This window comes from Grammomys surdaster, unplaced genomic scaffold, assembly GCF_004785775.1.
Source record: "Grammomys surdaster isolate TR1022 unplaced genomic scaffold, NIH_TR_1.0 134, whole genome shotgun sequence".
Classification (NCBI taxonomy): domain Eukaryota; kingdom Metazoa; phylum Chordata; class Mammalia; order Rodentia; family Muridae; genus Grammomys; species Grammomys surdaster.
The window spans coordinates 9,185,322-9,202,422 of NW_021604592.1; the positions used below are offsets into that span (position 1 = coordinate 9,185,322).

A 17,101-nucleotide genomic window follows, 5' to 3' on the forward strand; every position below is an offset into this window, starting at 1 on the left:
TCCCTCCCTCCCTCCCTCCCTCCCTCCCTCCCTCTCCCCCTCCCTGTGCCTGTGTGGCGGGCAGGGAGGGGGTCTATGTATGTGTATGTATGTGTGTGTGTAGAGTCTAGACGTCAACCTCAGTTGTCTTCCTCAGTCACCTTTCATCTTAGTTTTTGAGGCAGACTCCAACTGAATCTAGAGCTAGATTTGTCTGGAGTAGCTGGCTGTCTGGCCGGCAAGCCTCAGGTCCTCCCATCAACACCTCTCAGTGCAGGAATACAGGAATACAGGCAGACACCACTGGGATTACAGGCACAGTCCTCTGTGCCAGCTTTTTACATGCATGCTGGGCATCCATACTCAGGTCCTCCTTGCACTTTACCTAATGAGATATCTCTCTAGCCCACTTTAAAATTTGTCTGTGTGTCCGAGTCTGTGTGTGCACACGTGTCTGTGTGTACATGGGTATGGAGGTCAGAGAATAACATCAGGTGCCATTTTCCTAGTAGTTATCCACTTTGTTTTTTGAAACAGGGTCTCTTCACTAGCCTGGTGCTCTTCAAGCAGCCAACGGTAAAAAAGGCGTCAGCCTTTTTTTTCCCCTTTAATTTTGTTTTCCATGAAGATTCTAGAGACCAAACTCTTGTCCTCATGCTCGCAAGGCAAGCACTTTACTGACGGAGTTACTCTCAGCTGTTGTCTTTGTCTTTCGGCCCTTTGTTTTCATCTCTCGAGTATTTCCTTGCTTCGGTCGGGTACATGGTGATCTACTCCTATCCACTCTTCCCCATACACACCTTGGAATAAGACATAAGGAATTCACAAGGGCTACTTTCAGTGGATCTTGGCACTGCTCAGCTATTGTTCCTGGATCCTCTTTCGTTAATTTTGGAAAATGACTGCTCACTAACTCTAAATGGATTTGCTTTGCCCTGTTGTTTCCATTTTTGCTTTTGGGGACTTCAGTGACACTTGTCAGATCATGTGATAAGACCCCAGTCACCTTGGGTGGTCTGTTGTGTTTATTTGTTTGTTTTTCATACTCTCCTTTTCTCTTTGTGTTTGTGATGTCTGTCCTGCTCTCTGTAAGGTGACTGGCTCTGTCCTTGAAAGTGCCCAGTCTGGAAAGACTGTTTGTAGGGATTCTCAGAACCTTACACAGTTTTTCATTACGTTGTGATTTTGTTTGTTTCTGACATTGTATTCGACCTGTTTTATAGTTATCATCTCTCTTTATTAACTTCCCTCTTTGTGAATATTGTTATCTTTTTTTATTGACCTAAACATTTGTTATTAATCATAGTTTTTATTTGTTTTGCTTTTTGAGACAGCCTCACTTAAACCAAGCTGTCCTTGAATTTGAACTCACCATGTAGCTAAGGATGGCCTTGAACTTCTAGTTCTTTTTTCTCTTGAGTGCTGGGGTTGCAGGCAGGTGCCATCACACCTAACCTAGGCAGTGCTGACAAACAAATCCAACACTTCAAGCATGCTAGGCAAATGAACTTCCAACTTTTGTTTTCACATCTTGGAAAACTTTGATTAGTTTTTCATTTCCATCAGAGTCATGAACTGTCTGGAATTTCAGCTGGATTGAGCACTATAAGGCTTCACATCTCTTCAGCAGTGGGCTGAAGATTATAGGTTACTCAGACTGACTATAGGTTGTTGAAGGGCTTTCCCTGGTGTTTTCTGCTTTGCCCTCAGCTTTCAGCTACTTGAACACCAGTCTGCCACAGAAGAGTCCCCTTAGGGGCCTTCCCTACCTGTATCCATAGACTGCTGATTTGTGGTAGGGCTAGTGAGAGTCTTGAATCTTCTGATCCAGTCAGTACTAAGCAAGCATCTGTGAGGGGAGGGCTTTTCTGGTGTCCCTATTGCTTTCTATAACATCCAGTTTTGTTTTGTTTTTTTCCTTAGTTGGTAGGTCTGGCAGAAGATATTTTCTTGTCTTTTGTGGAGAAAGAGAGAAGTAATGTATCTTAGTGACCTACCCTGGGCTCAGGACAGTCCCTGCGAATCTCCCCGTTTTGCTTTCCTCTCTCCCCATGAAGAGTCTTTGCATGGCTCTTTTTGCAGACATGATTGCTAAACTTCTGTTACTTAAGGCTTTTGCTTCCTGTGAGAGCAACTACTGTATTGGCAATCAGCCCCTTGACTCTAGCTTTCCTTGTGAGTACTGGGCAGCTCCTCCTGGAAAGGACCTTGCCTGTGAGTACAAAAGCTTGTGTCTAGTTGGAGAAACGCAAAATTCCAAATTACACACTTTCTTTCTACATTTAGCCTTTAATTTAAATTTTAGCAAATTTTTCTTACCCTTGTATATTCAACCAACATTTCCTTCCATGTTTTGCCAGAAATGAAAGAGTCCCAGTCAACATGAGGGGCTTTCAGGGATGACCTTGAACATCTGGTTATCTTCCCTCCACTTAATCAGGGTTGGACTCCAGGCCTGTGCACTGCACTGTGCCTGGTTCTGTTCGGTGCTGGGAATCTGAACTAGGGTTTCTTGTGTATGAGGCAAACACTCTGCATCCCCAACTCTATGTAGTCTTTTCATGTTGGAACTGTCTTGTCTTATGTATCTGAAACAGAACCAAAAACTGTATGTCTGTATTCTGTTAAAAAATTTTTTTCTCTGAAATTCTTAATTCTTACTGGGGAAAGTATAGTCTTACTGGAGCCTGCTCCTCTGCCCTGTGTTGAAAATACTGAAGATGTTCTATAAAATACAACTTGAAAAACTTGGCCTAGTTTACTCTTGATGTATCATTAAAGATACAAACATAGCCAGGAGTAGTGCACATGCCTGTAATCACAGCACTTGAGAAATGGAAGGAGGGAACAAGAGTGCAGGCTCCCCGAGACTGTCTTTAGCAGAGGTAAACTCAGTCTCGAGCAGCTGTCTGATGCATGCTTGGTTGTCTCCCCACTCTTTACTGCAGGTGCTTATGGAGACTCTGGGTGCTCTGGGGGCACAGTGCCGATGGGCTGCCTGCAACATCTACTCCACTCTCAATGAAGTGGCTGCTGCTCTTGCAGAAAGTGGTAAGAGCTGGGCTTTGTTGTGTCTTTATCTAAGATAAGTCTTCAAGAAGTTCCAGTGTTTCAATGTAAATCTTTAAGGAAGATTGACCGTAAGGCAGCTTGCCTTTGAAGAAATGGATCCTGTCAATGAATTTGTTCTCTTTGAGGGCTTCTTTAGTCAAACATGATTTAGTTAACTGGTTATTACAGTTGACAAATAGCTGCCTGTGTCTCATGTTCTATTAGTCATACTGCTTCAACTCATGAAGAGCCTACCAGTGAGCACTACTCACCCACCACTAAGGTAATATATAATATCTGAGCCACAGTTTGTGGCCCTACGGGTTTTCCAGTAAATGGCTAGCCCTGCTTTAATGTTTAGTTTGTCTACTTAAGCAGTAAAAAAGATTTGACCTGGCAGATTAATTGATTGCAGTGTCCACTAATACTTGAGGACAAAAGAAAGAAAAATTTGGATTCTGTCAGCTTTCTCTTTTCCCTTTGTGTAATATACAGTTTGGTACCAGAACTACTTCTGAGCTCTTGGGAGATACCTCAGGAAAAGCCTACAGAACACCCATCTCTCTCCTGCTGCTAGCACTCTTGGCATGTTATTAGTTCTTGAATTAATTTACAAAAATTTACTCCTTATATATAATAAAAAATTATAAAAGTATTAAGTATATATCCACTTAATTGTAAGTAGACATTCATTTCTTTGACCTTTCCTAACAAATGACTATTGCCTCTAAGAGATAATTAGAAGTATCTTTGCTTTCACAATGCTATATTGTGGTAGAGAAGATAACATACTTACATAAATGATAATTTAAAAAACTGGTTTGATAAAAATCCATAACTACTTAAAAACCCATATTCCAGACCAGGCATGGTGACATATTCCTGTCATTCCCAGCTACTAGGAAGGTTGAGGCCAAAGGTTCATAGTTCAGGACTTGCTTGGGAAACTTAGTAAATCTTGTCTCAAAATAAAAGTTTTCAAAAAGAAAGTTGGGGATCATGGCCCATACCTGCAATCCTAGCCATGGCTCACACCTGCAGTCACAGCCCTCAGAAGGCTGAGACATGAGAATGGCCAGAGGTTTAAGGCTGGCCTGGACTTCATGGTGAGATGTTGTCTCAAAACTACCTACATGAATAAATAATGAGTGAATGAATGAATGAATAAGTAGAGCTAGGAATGAAGGTCAGTGGTAGAGCACTGGCTTAGTGGATTAAATGGATTAGAAACTTGAGATTCATTTGGTTCTCACCCAGCTAAGTTAAGCCGCCTGCACAGTGGACTTGACTGGGCTGTGATGTGGAACAAGCACTTTAGTAGGTAAGAATACGAAAGTTTCCCAGTGAGGCTTGTGGAGTTCCTGACAGAAGAAAAACAAGTGGGCTTGGGAGATGCTGAGACTACCAGCTTTAATGGACCAAGAACATATTTCTGGTTCCTTCTTGACCCTCCAATAGTCCTATTTTTAGCAGCTCTCACATTCTTACTACTTGTCCTTTGAGCCAAGAAGAGATGAATAGCTACTACAGGGAAATGTATGGATAAGGGGACTTGAAGGCTATATTAACCAGTGAAAGAAGTTAATCCAAAGAATACAGCAAAATGAAAAAGGTTGTAATTGGCCGAAGTCAGCACTCCTTGTTAAAATTTGGGATTGTCCCTTTTGTAGCATTTAATAGTTTTCCTTTGTTCTTTTGATTATTTTTAGGGTTTCCCGTCTTTGCCTGGAAAGGAGAGTCAGAAGATGACTTTTGGTGGTGCATTGACAGATGTGTGAATGTGGAGGGCTGGCAGCCAAACATGGTGGGTCCGATTCTGTGATTGCAATTCATGAGGAGAGGGCTAATGGTGGGGAAGACTGGATCTGGGTTTCCCAGTAAAGAAAGGAAAGTGGATCCATTTCTGTCCAGTGTGCCCAAGTGTCCAGCTTCTGCTGATGCCTGTGGTCCAGGTCACATGGCACCAAGTGCTGGCTTGAGGAGGGAGGGGATGATGTAAGATGAGTCAGTTCATTCCAGCAATTTTGGGTGACAAGGAGGGAGTCTGACTGACAGATAATAAGGATGATAGGAGGCAGGGTGCATGTCTCTTGGGTATAAAGCTAATTTTATAGTCATGAACACAGAGTCTGTGGCATCATACCCAGAGCCTTTACAGTCTATGGAGCCAGCACAGCTGCTAGAAAAGTTAGTAAAGACAGTACAAGGATCAGAGTAGCTGTTGCCTCACAGAACAGGACTCATCAGAACAAGACCCATGACTTTTCCTTATGTTATAGCCTCGGGAAGAAGAGGATTATCTGAGGTCAAGAATTTTCTGCAGTAGGACAGCACAGGGAGTTTATAGGCTGCAGTCTTTAAATAAATACTATAAATAGCAGCTCCTCACCCATGTCAGATACCTTTGTTTAAAGGGGAAAGTAGGCGCTGGGGTATAGCTCAGTTGGTGGAGTATTTGCCTGGCCTGTATGAAGTCCTGGATTTTATCCCCAGCACTGTGTAAGCCAGGAGTAATAATGCATGCCTATAATCAGTCCTAGCAGGAGGATCAAGAGTTACAGGTCAGGCGGGAGAGATGGTTCATTGGATGAAGGCTTGCTGCCCAAACATGAGGAGCTGAGTTAGGGTCCGTAGCATTCACATAAAAGTACATCACAGCACCAAGGGGCAGGGGGAGGGTCACAGATTAAGAAAAAGAGAGAGCCCTGGGGCTTGGTGGTCAGCCAGTGTAACCCAAATAGCAAGCTCCAGGTTAGGATACTGTCTCAAAAGATAAGGTAGAAAGTAGGGCTAGAGGGGGAATAACAGTGGGATTGAATGCCAGGCAGTGGTGGCGCACACCTTTAATCCCAGCACTTGGGAGGCAGAGGCAGGTGGATTTCTGAGTTTGAGACCAGCCTGGTCTACAGAGTGAGTTCCAGGACAGCCAGGGCTACACAGAGAAACCCTGTCTCAAAAAAAACAAAAAACAAACAAACAAAAAAAAAAAAACAGTGGGATTGAAACTGGGGTCTCTACCCTTGATCTGTATCCCTCTTTTGGGTTTCTTGGGAATATGGGTTCTTAGGGGTTCCATTTGTAGGTGTGTAGCAAGGCTGAGTTCTAATGAGAGTTCTGCCTTGGTCCCTACCCTCAATCAAGATTTGATTGAGTCAGACAAAGTATATTATAATAGTAGGAGCAGAAGCAAAGATCAAATGATAGACCTGAGGCTGGGTGTTTTGTGTGCCCTGGGATTCAGGATGGCATTTTGATACTTTAGTGTTGATATCCTGGAAGTTTAAAGAAGATGCGTGCCAACAGAGGATGACTAAGTTCTGCGGCGACGTTCCAGGAGAGGTGTAACAATTTGGAAAAGTCCTGATGAGCCCTTTTAACATTCCTGGAGGGCTGATATTCCACCGCCTTATGCCTGACTTACAACTCAGAAACCTTCCGCTGCTGAGGGAAGCTCCAGTGGGCACAGCATTGTATTTATCTTTAATCCCCACTTGAAGTGGTGACGAGCTGTTCAGAGGCATGCTTATACACCTACATGCTGCACGGCTCCCTGGTTATTTTTAATTTGGCTTATACAGCGTGTGAGGTTGAGCTAGGCAAAACCTCAGCACTGCCTGAGACATTGGGTGGGAGAGTGCCTGTGCTTTGGGAGAAGTAAAGGCTTAACAACTCAGGTTTAAAAGCCATTGTTCTGAGAGAGAGACTAATTATCTGTCCTTTTATTTAAACTAAACCTTAGCTGAATGCATTTAAAGTACTAAAATCAGCAGCTAGTATTGAGTTTTCTAAAGATCTGCAGTATATTCGAGAACTAGAGGTCTCGATGGCCTCCTGATCTGATTATCCATAAGATAATCATATATTGCAATGTGGTTTAATAATGTAGGATCTTCTGACAGAGAGACTTAGAGTTGGTCTTTCTCCTCTTCTCTTTTCTTAGAGTACAATGACTCTTTTATTTGTAGGTTATTATATTTACTCAGGCTTTAAGGTACTTTTCATAACTGTATGGAAATTTATAAGTGCCTGTACATTGGTAATTAGGAATTGGGGTACAGTACCCTGAGAGACCCTGAAGCCTACGCCTTCAGCAAGACAAATGACAGTCCTGATGCTTCTGTTGCAGATATTGGATGATGGAGGAGATCTTACTCACTGGATTTATAAAAAGTATCCCAACATGTTTAAGAAAATCAAAGGCATAGTCGAGGAGAGTGTTACTGGAGTCCATAGGTAAGATTTAACAGTCATCCCTAACTTATATATAGAATCTTATGATCACATGTCTGTAGAACACATTACATTATGCTGAAAATTGGAGCTTTTCTATAAGGTAACAAGTCTAAGGCTAGGCACGTATTTTAATTAACAACACAAATTGCAAACCTAAAATGGTGAGCAGCTCAGGTGGAGAGGCAGGTGGGGTCCTCATGCTTTCTTGTCGCTGTGGTGCGTGACTGCTTGCTCTTTTTGGACATGTTTATTTCATTCAGTAAATATTTATTGAACTACTACAATAAGGCAGGCACTGTTCTGTGCTAGAGACCCACAATAGATAACAACCTTTGTCCTCTCTCACGGACTACAAGCAAGGGCTTTGGGCCCCATCACAACGTAGCAGTAATTCCTTGGATAAAACTAGAATCATTTCTGTTAGTCTTATTCACCAATAAAGACTTAAATGCATTAAAATAAAAACTTTCACTCAACATGCCACCATGACTGCTTTAATGTTTTCTAATCTTTTTGAACATATAAAACTATAGCTTGGGGGACTGGTGAGATGGCTCAATGGTTAAGAGCACTGACTGCTCTTCCGAAGGTCATGAGTTCAAATCCCAGCAACCACATGGTGGCTCACAACCATCTGTAATGGGATCTGATTCTCTTTTACGGTGTGTCTAAAGACAGCTACCGTGTACTTACATATAATAAATAAAATAAAAACCTTTGGGCCAGAGCGAGCAGGGCCAGAGTGAGAGGGAGGAGGGAAAGGGGAAAAAAAGGAAACTATAGCTTGGGACTGGAGAGATGGCTTAGTGGCTAGGAGCACTGGCTGCTCTTCCAAATGACCCAGGTTCAATTCCCAGTACACACATGGCAGCTCACAACTGTCAATGCCTTCACACAGGCACACATGCAGGGAAAGCACCAATGCATATAAAAGTAAAAAAACTAACAAAAAACTATAGTTTACAACAACCTTTTGATTCTTAAAGTGGGCTACATTTAAATTTATATATGTGTACATGCATTCTCACATACTTGCATGTCACAAATAGATACCACAAGAAAAGACAACTTGTGGAAATTAGTTCGTTCTTTCCACCATAATGGTACCACAAATTGAGCTCAGAATGTCAGATTTGGCAGAGCCCTTACCCTCTGAGCCTCATCACTAGCTCCAAGAGGTGAAGTTTTAATAAAATAAATACTTCTCCTTTTTAATGGACTTAGTTTTTAAACTCATGCATGTATAGCTATGCATTTTACGGGTTTGTGTATTGTTACAAATTAGAAACTACTAATAATAGTAGGATTATGCTAGATTTTAAAGTATTGTTTAAAATTAGTTCTTTATTATTTTTAAGATTTATTTGTTTTTATTTATGTGTATGTATGTGTTTGTGTGAATGTATGCTATGTTTGTGGGTGACCATGGAGGTCAGAAGAGGGCATTAGATTTCCTGAAGCTGGAGTGACAGGTGATCCAAGCCTCTTGATAGGATCAACATGGGCCTTTGGAAGAGCAGGAAACACTCTCAACCACTGAGCCACTTCTCCAGCCCCCACATTACTTGTTTCTTTATTAAAAGGGATATAAAACTTATGTGAAGGTTGGAAGAGATTGCTCAGTGGTTTAAGAGCTCTTCCTACATTTGCGGAGGACTCAGGTTTGGTTCCCAGGATCCACCTGGCACCTCACCACATTTGTCACTGAGTTCCAGAAGATCTCACATTCTCTTCAGGCCTCCACAGGCACCAGGCACCCATGCCTTTAACATGCATCCATTCAAGTAAACACTCACACACACAAAACAAAGCTAGGAACCTTTCTAAAGTCTCAGTCTTGCAATGAGCATGGTAGTGCATGCCTTTGATGCCATAACAGGCCAGTGGATCTCTGTGAGTTCCAGGCCAGCCAGGACTCCACAGTGAGACCCTGTCTCAGAATTTTTTAAGATCTTGAAACATAGTTGGACCAAAGATTTTCTCTATATGGTTTTTTGAATATGAGCTTTGTTGCCAAGATGTATACAGCCTCTTTAAACATTATCTGTTTCTCTGTATCTGTCATGTAGGGTGGAATTAGTTATATCTTTGCTTTCATACTCAGTCCATCAATATATTTCAGAGAGCAGACATAAAATCAATAGTAGATTGTAATGTCTGGTTGTTTTGTGCTCTTCTTGCCTCTTTCCTTCCCAGGCTGTACCAACTGTCCAAAGCTGGGAAGCTGTGTGTTCCAGCCATGAACGTCAATGACTCAGTCACTAAACAGAAATTTGATAACCTCTACTGTTGCCGTGAATCTATTCTTGACGGGTAATGTCTGTTATCTTTGAGGTGATCTTGGGTTATTGCCTTATGGTTCCAGCATCTTTGGTTTTAGTTATTTCTGGAACGTTTCATGTTTCACCGCATCACACCCAGGCCTGTGTAACCCAGAGCTCGGTTACTATCACTCACCGTTACAAGAAAATCTCTTTCACTTAGAATATTAGACTAGGGCTGGAGACTTGGCTCAGTGATTAAGAGTCCTGGCTCCTTTTCCTGCAGGCCTGTGTTTGGTTCCCAGTATCTGCATGACAGCTCACAGCTGTCTATAATTCCAGACCCAGGAGATCTGGAGCCCAGTGTTGGTCTCCTCAGGTACCAGGCACCCACAGTACACAAACATGCAGACAAAGCACTCATAACATAAGAGTAAACAAAATTTTATAAAAGAAATGGGATTAGCTGCTATTGGTAAGCAGAGTTCGTAGTTTGTGCTATTAAAATAGCATAACAATGATTTTGAAAGAGATTTCACATAGTCCTATTTCAGATCATGGTTCCCATACCATATAATTCTCATGTTATTACTGTTGTAGAATTTCTTGACTATCTAAAAACTTGTGGGAGGAAAGAATGAACTCCCAGAGGCATTTCTGCTTTCTGCTCTGTGAGAGTTACAGGTCTGACAGTCCTCGCCCTTTCTCCACCTTGTGTTCTGGCATCCCTTCGTTACTGTCAGGAAGACCCATGTGCAGTCAGCATTCCATTAGTGTAGCTAATACCTGAGATACTCAACTTTTGAAAATCAAAGCTTGATTTTGGCTCAGAGTTTTAGAGGTGTTGGTCTGTGGGCAGGTGGCCATGTTTGCTTTGGGGCATGCAGTGAAGCAGTGTGTGGTTAGTCAGGATCATGTGATGAAGCAAAGTCGACTGCTTCTGAGATGTAAGAAAAGAGCAAGGAAGGTGCAGGTCCTCTCTACCCCTTCAGGAACGTGTTGCCAATTTCTAGAACACCTCCCACAAGACTTGACCTCTTATAGTTTTCAACTCATTTTAGTAAAGTGAGCTGGGGGACCATGCCTTTTATCATATGACCCTTTGGGAACATTCTAGATCCAAATCACAGCCCTCAAGTAAGTATCTAAGTAAAACTATCAGACAGCTTAGAATATGCCAAGTTCAGTGTTCCTATCACAGATGGGTTAATAAAGAAAATGAGGAGAGGTCCTGTGGATGGCATTCGTAACTGTTCAGTGTGTGCAGTGACACCACCGCACTGGATCCAGAAAGACCTCAGTGTAAACGCTGCTCCCATTACCTATTCATTAACTGTAGCCCCTTGCTTACCCTCCGTACATATTCCCTCATCTGTAAAAGAGTAACTTTATGACCTACTTCATGAGTTATTGTGAGAGTTAATAAGACAGGGTAAGTTGTTCAGTGTTGTTACCTCTCTCCTTTAAAAAAAAAAAGTCAGGATGGTATTTCACTGTGTACGCACAGCTGACCTGGAACTTGATACATAGCCCAGTCTGGCCTCAATAGCGCAGTTCTGCTTTCATCATGCTTTAAAACAGTCATGTGCAACCAAACCCAGCACCTTGATTGTCTGTCTAGAACTTCATGTATAGTAAGTGTTAGGATTCAGTAAGAATCTAGGGAAGGTTTTGCTGAGTTCTCTTTCTTCTTTTCTTTCTTTTCTTTCTTTGTTTGGTGGAATGTACGATGTACATTGTAACTATTGTTACCTACTGAATTACTATGGAATCAGAAGTATCAAATAGACTAAACATTTTCATAAATTCTTAGCTCAGTAGTCAGCCATGGAGTGTCCTCATGTAAGGGTCATTGTGACAGATACCTCAATTCTGACCACAGTAATAGTAACTTGTATATATTTCATTAAAATACTTATCTACCCACAACTATCCTTTAGACTTTTCAAGTACCAGATATGTGAACCTAAAGTTGGCCTATACCAGGATAAGTAAAAGATGCATGAAGAGAACTCTACTGTTTCATAAAAATGGATAGAGTCCCTCCCAACCATAGTTTACTCCCTCGATAAGGAAGAATCTTAAGCTTGTACTGTGGTGTACATGAGTATACAAGAGTGTACAAGCAGCAGAGTGAGGGTTACAGTGAGATTCTACAGTGAGGAGCAGGGACCTGGACTGTTTATCTAAACCTGCTAAGCAGTACGAGCTCATTGGTACCTGCAGACAGTGCCAAACTGCAACTGGATCAAGGGCAGTTGTTCTCTCAGTAGAGATGAGAGCAAGAGAGACAAAAAACTGCTCTAGAGAAACCTGTGATAGAAACTGGGCATGGTGGCTCACATCCGTAATCCCAGCACTCAGAGGCTAAGGAGGTGAATTGAGTTTTCTAGACTATTCTTTCTTATATAATAAATTTGAGGCCAGGTAGTGCTATATAAGATCCTGTCTCACAGAACCAGAAAGAAAAGGAGGGGCAGCAGAGCGGACAGGCACTTGGACTAAGAGAGCATCCACATGAGAAAGGTATTAATATTTAATCTTCTATAGTTCTGAGATAGTTACTTCCTGTATTCGTCCCTTTACATGTTGCTAGGACCAAGTAGCTGACAAAAGCAACATAGGGAAGGTTATTTAGGGCATAATCATGACAGGAAGTAATGCCAGCAGGAGCTGGAAGCTGCTGATCACATTGCATCCATAGTCAGAAAGCAAAGATGAATGCTGGTGAAAGAGGTGAAGATGACGCTTTCTCCTTTTATTTGGTCCAGGACTTCTATCCTGAGTGGTACTGCCTATGCTGAGGTTCTTCCTACATCAGTTAACCTAGTCTAGAAACTCCCTCAAAGACATGTCCAGAAGTTTGGTACCATGGTGATTCTAAGTCCCCTCAAGTTGTCAGTCAAAATTTACCATCACACAGGCATCAGGAAGCCCTGCCAGCTCCTCCTTGTGTATTGCTGACTAAGATTCCACTTGAGGAAGAAGAAAAATTTCCTCGAAGCTCCTAAGGAGCTCAGCTAGGATTTTCACATTGTAGAATAGTGTTTTAGCTCTCCTAGGGCCGTGGAGCTAGAAGAACCAAAGAGAAGTTCAAAGAGTTGCCATGACTCCTAAATAGCACCAGGTAGCTTGCCATTGCCCCCAGTCCTTCCTTGAGTGAAGTCTCTTTTGTCCTTTATCCTTGAGGAAAATCCTGAGAACACAGGAAAATCACTGCCTAACCGTGTCTGCAGCCTGGTTGTCATTTGCAGAGGAGCAGTGTGAAGGAAGCTTCCAGACCACCACAGCTATGTGTAGTTACAAAGAGAGAGATGAGGAAAAGCTTCAGAAAAGTAGTCAAAGGAAAGGAGACCTAGAAATAAATCCTTTGATTCTCCTTGCTGTGCTAGCCATTGCAAGACCACTCTGCTAACCCATGACTTCTGAGTGTGGTGGTCCTCACCAGGCTTAGCTCTTCAGTGAGAAAGAAGCATCCTCACACCTAATAGTGTTAAATGAGCTTCGTCAAGGTACATGCAGCTGTATCAGTGCTGTGGAGTTACCAAACCATTTATTAAAAATAGGATTCTTACTTTCTTGTGGGCATTTATAGACCCTTTGCACCAGAAGGGGTAAGTAAATGGATACATAAGTAGGAAGTTTTGCACGTATTTGGAGAGACCTTGTATCTCAAAATCGGCTGGATTTTAGTTGAAACTCTTATTTTGTCTTGACTGAGATTCTCAGAAAAAGTAATCTCATTATACCCAAAGAGAAACCAGAACTCATTCCTACACATTCTTGCCAGAAATCCTGGAGACAGAAAGGATCAGTTTCATAGAGAACAAGATCCAAAAGTAGAACATTTCTACTCCAAATGAACCCAGAAAGCTTATTGTCTATAAAGTCAGCATCAGCAGACTTCACAGCCTCTCTGCACCGTTGTCCACTACTCTCCCTATTGAATCATGTAAGACCAGACTGGCCACTCTGATACTGCTAAGTACAGTACTTATATTCCTAAACATATTCCTAGGTGTATTCCTAAAACAGCAGGGCAAAGTAATATTTCCATTCAGTCAGAACTGTCACTTCCTAAATTAAAATTACTGTTTCCTTATTTGTGTCATTTCTTTTTTCCCCATAGCTATTCAAAATATAAAAGTGTACATTGCTTTATTGTTTACAAGCTACTGTGTATTCTACATCCTTTTGCACCACTCCCAAGAACGAGCGAGAGGTTAAAGTGGGAGGCTGCACACACCCATTTACCTAGAGCTCGTTAGAAGTACAAAATACAGACTGTATTGCTTTCCCTCAAAATGAAAGAACTTTAAAACAAAAGCACGAGCCTCATGTAGAAAGTTTTTTCTAAGTGAATGGTATGGTTTTGATTTTGTTTCCCTCAGACTTAAAAGGACAACAGATATGATGTTTGGTGGAAAGCAGGTGGTGGTCTGTGGCTATGGAGAGGTAAAGTTCAACCTTTTACTTGTTGGATGTTTAAATGTGTTTGAATTAAAATGTTCTAGAGTTTTATGTACAGACAGAATATATTCATGGACCATGTTAGATGGGAACACGTAACTTTATAGAGGGCCTTGAATTAAGTGCCTTTCTTTTTCCCTTTGTATTTTTTCTTGAGTTGATTTTCTGACTTGTTCCAACATCGCTGTCTGTGATGTTCTTTTAGCTTGTGTTTTGATTATAAATCGTGCGTGTGGGTGTTCTCATGCATGTGAATGTGCTAAGCAGGGCCAGGGTTTGTTTATGGACTGATTTGTTTTTCTTAATTTTCCCCAAGCATGAATCTATTCAGCAAACTTACTTTGAGGAGAAGATAGAGGGTGCCCTTCCAAAGCTTCCAGAAGCTTCGAGAAGTGAGCTTTCACTGACTCTCTTCATTGTGTGTGTTCTTTGCCTGCTCAGGTGGGAAAGGGATGCTGTGCTGCTCTGAAAGCCATGGGTTCCATCGTGTATGTAACTGAAATTGACCCCATCTGTGCCCTGCAAGCCTGGTAAGCATGACAGGATGCCTGCTCCTCCTCTGCATGGCTGGCTGCAGTGCCACCGTGGAGCTGCCATGCCACCTCTTACACCCACATGCCCAGGGAAGCTGCTGAAGGAACGCTAAGCTTCTGTCTTGCAAAAGTCAAGGAGTTCTGCTCTGAGAGAAGTGGGAATTTGGAATTCCTGTTGAAATAGTAACAAGGAATGCTTTGGTTTGAAGGACAAATATCTCATTAATGTCTCTCTTCATGTGTAACCCCCACACCATTGGAAGTTATGATCAAAAAAGAAAAGGCAGGACAGAATGATGGTTTACTAGACTAAGTGGTTACTGTGCAATCCTGATGACCTAAATTCAGTCTCTAACAAAGTTGTCCTCTGACCTCCATGGGTGTACCTTGGCCTGTGCTTACCTTCGCGTGCGTGCGCGCGCGCGCGCACACACACACACACACACACACACACACACACACACATAGTATTTTGTTTTTAAGGTTCAGACTTATAATCTTAGCATTCCTGAGTCTGAGGCAAATAGATTGTGACTTCCTAGCCTTGGTTACAGAGTAAGACCTTGGCTACAGATCCTGCCAGGAAGAGAGAGTAGTGGTAGAGCACTAGATTAGATGAGGAAGAGCACGTTAGTGGTAGAGCATGTGCTTAGGTTGGACATGGGTTCAGTCTTCAGCAGGAAGGAAAAGAGGGGAGGGAAGTGCAATAGGCTGTGTCAGAGATTTCTGATATAATAGACCTGATATTTCTGATATAATATATATAATATCTATGTATAGTATAGATAATATATTATAATATCTATATTATATATAATAATAATATAATATTTCTGATATAATAGACACTGCAAAGACCTGTGGTAGTCCTCCCAAAAATGTATAATGTAGATCTAACTAGGAGAAAATACTAAACTAATGGAAACTGAGTGAAATCCACTCACTCCTGTGTGAAGAACGTGTGGGAAACTGTTTGTGGTATTCTTATCATTCTTAAGGCTAGAATCTAAACTGAAAATTTTTAAGTTTCTTTTTCCTCTTTCAAATGTGGATCCTAGCAGGGCACAGCTTTAACCCCAGAAGACAGAGACAAAAGGATCTCTGAGTTCAAGTCCAGTCTGGTCTATATAGTAAGTTCCAGGCCAGCCAGGGCTACATAGTCAGACTCTGACTAAAACTATAATAGTCAAATAAAGCAAATAAAATATAGATAATCATCCTTACCTCAAAGTATTGTGAGAATTAAGTCACAAAATGGACCCTCACTAAGTGGTAACTGTCACTAAGATTATTTCCATCATCCACAGAATGAGAAACACCATGGTCACTAAAAGCTACTATAAGTCCAAGTTTCTGTGGTATATATCTACATTTTTTACTTTCTGTGCAGTGTTTACTGCTAAACCTCTGGAAGAAGGACACTGAGCTAGACTAAGGTTGGAATAAGGCCTGTTCCTTCTGTCCTGCCACTCATAGAGCCCAGCCGTAAGCTGCCAAAGCCGAGTTCCCCAGTAGAGTCAATGGCTTTCTCTAGTTGGCTTCAGTACACAGGGACCACCCCTCTTCTGGTACTGTCTCTTCAATATAGAAACCGGAACAAGACACTGATGACAGTTCATTCACATTGTCTCACAGCCACAAACCAGTAACTTACCGTGTATGCCGTATGTGCCGTACAAGCTATATGCTGAGGGTAAATGAGAAGAGTAGGTGGAGGGGCAAGGCTCTGCTGTGAAGAGAACACAGATAGCCCCTGCGCTGTGTCGGAAGCACTGTAAACAGCATGCAGTGCTGTAAGGGCACAGAACACCTGTCTTAACAGAAGACTGAGGCACTGTAGACAGGAATGTCAGCAAGGCTGTATTCAAACTTGGGCAGAGTTTTTGGCTTATTTGTTTGTTTGTTTGTTTGTTGGGTTTTTTTATTCTTTTTTTCTCTCTCAGTTTGAAAGTATGTATCCAATGCAAGGAGCAAGAGCATAGCCTCCAAACAAAGGATAGCATAGCATATTTCAGGAGCTCACAGACTGGGTAAATTTGGGGAATGGTATTATCTGAGGTTAGAATCAAATGGAAATATAATCATTTATCAGTATAAGAATTTAGGTCTTAACCTGGAGTATTTTAAACATGTAAATAAAATGTTCCAAATTGCACTTAGGGAAATCACTCTGCAAAATGATTTTGAGAGATGTAACCTGGAGACAATGAGATTGGGCCATGCAATGCTGACCTGACCTTACCAAAGCCAGCAGATAGGGATAAAAGGGAGCAAACTAGGCAAAGTGGCCCACAAATCTATAATCCCAGCACCTTAAGAGAATTACCTCGCTGGGCGGTGGTGGTGCACACCTTTAATCCCAGCACTTGGGAGGCAGAGGCAGGCGGATTTCTGAGTTCAAGGCCAGCCTGGTCTACAGAGTGAGTTCCAGGACAGCCAGGACTACACAGCAAAACCCTGTCTGGAAAAACCAAAAAAAAAAGAAAAAAGAAAAAAGAAAAGAAAAACAAGCCGGGCGGTGGTGGTGCACGCCTTTAATCCCAGCACTTGGGAGGCAGAGGCAGGCAAATTTCT

At 42.0% G+C, this 17,101-nt stretch overlaps 1 protein-coding gene across 6 annotated transcripts in view; it reads left to right on the forward strand.

The window, feature by feature from the left end:
* Nucleotides 1–17,101, forward strand: part of Ahcyl2 (adenosylhomocysteinase like 2) — a 146,407-nt gene that overhangs the window by 106,926 nt on the left and 22,380 nt on the right. For all 6 annotated transcript variants that reach the window (XM_028762540.1, XM_028762542.1, XM_028762543.1 and 3 more), the window contains 6 exons: nt 2,928–3,030; nt 4,740–4,834; nt 7,157–7,263; nt 9,460–9,576; nt 13,916–13,979; nt 14,436–14,524. In XM_028762540.1, coding sequence (XP_028618373.1) covers nt 2,928–3,030; nt 4,740–4,834; nt 7,157–7,263; nt 9,460–9,576; nt 13,916–13,979; nt 14,436–14,524 — 575 coding nt within the window. The remainder of the gene's footprint in view (nt 1–2,927; nt 3,031–4,739; nt 4,835–7,156; nt 7,264–9,459; nt 9,577–13,915; nt 13,980–14,435; nt 14,525–17,101) is intronic.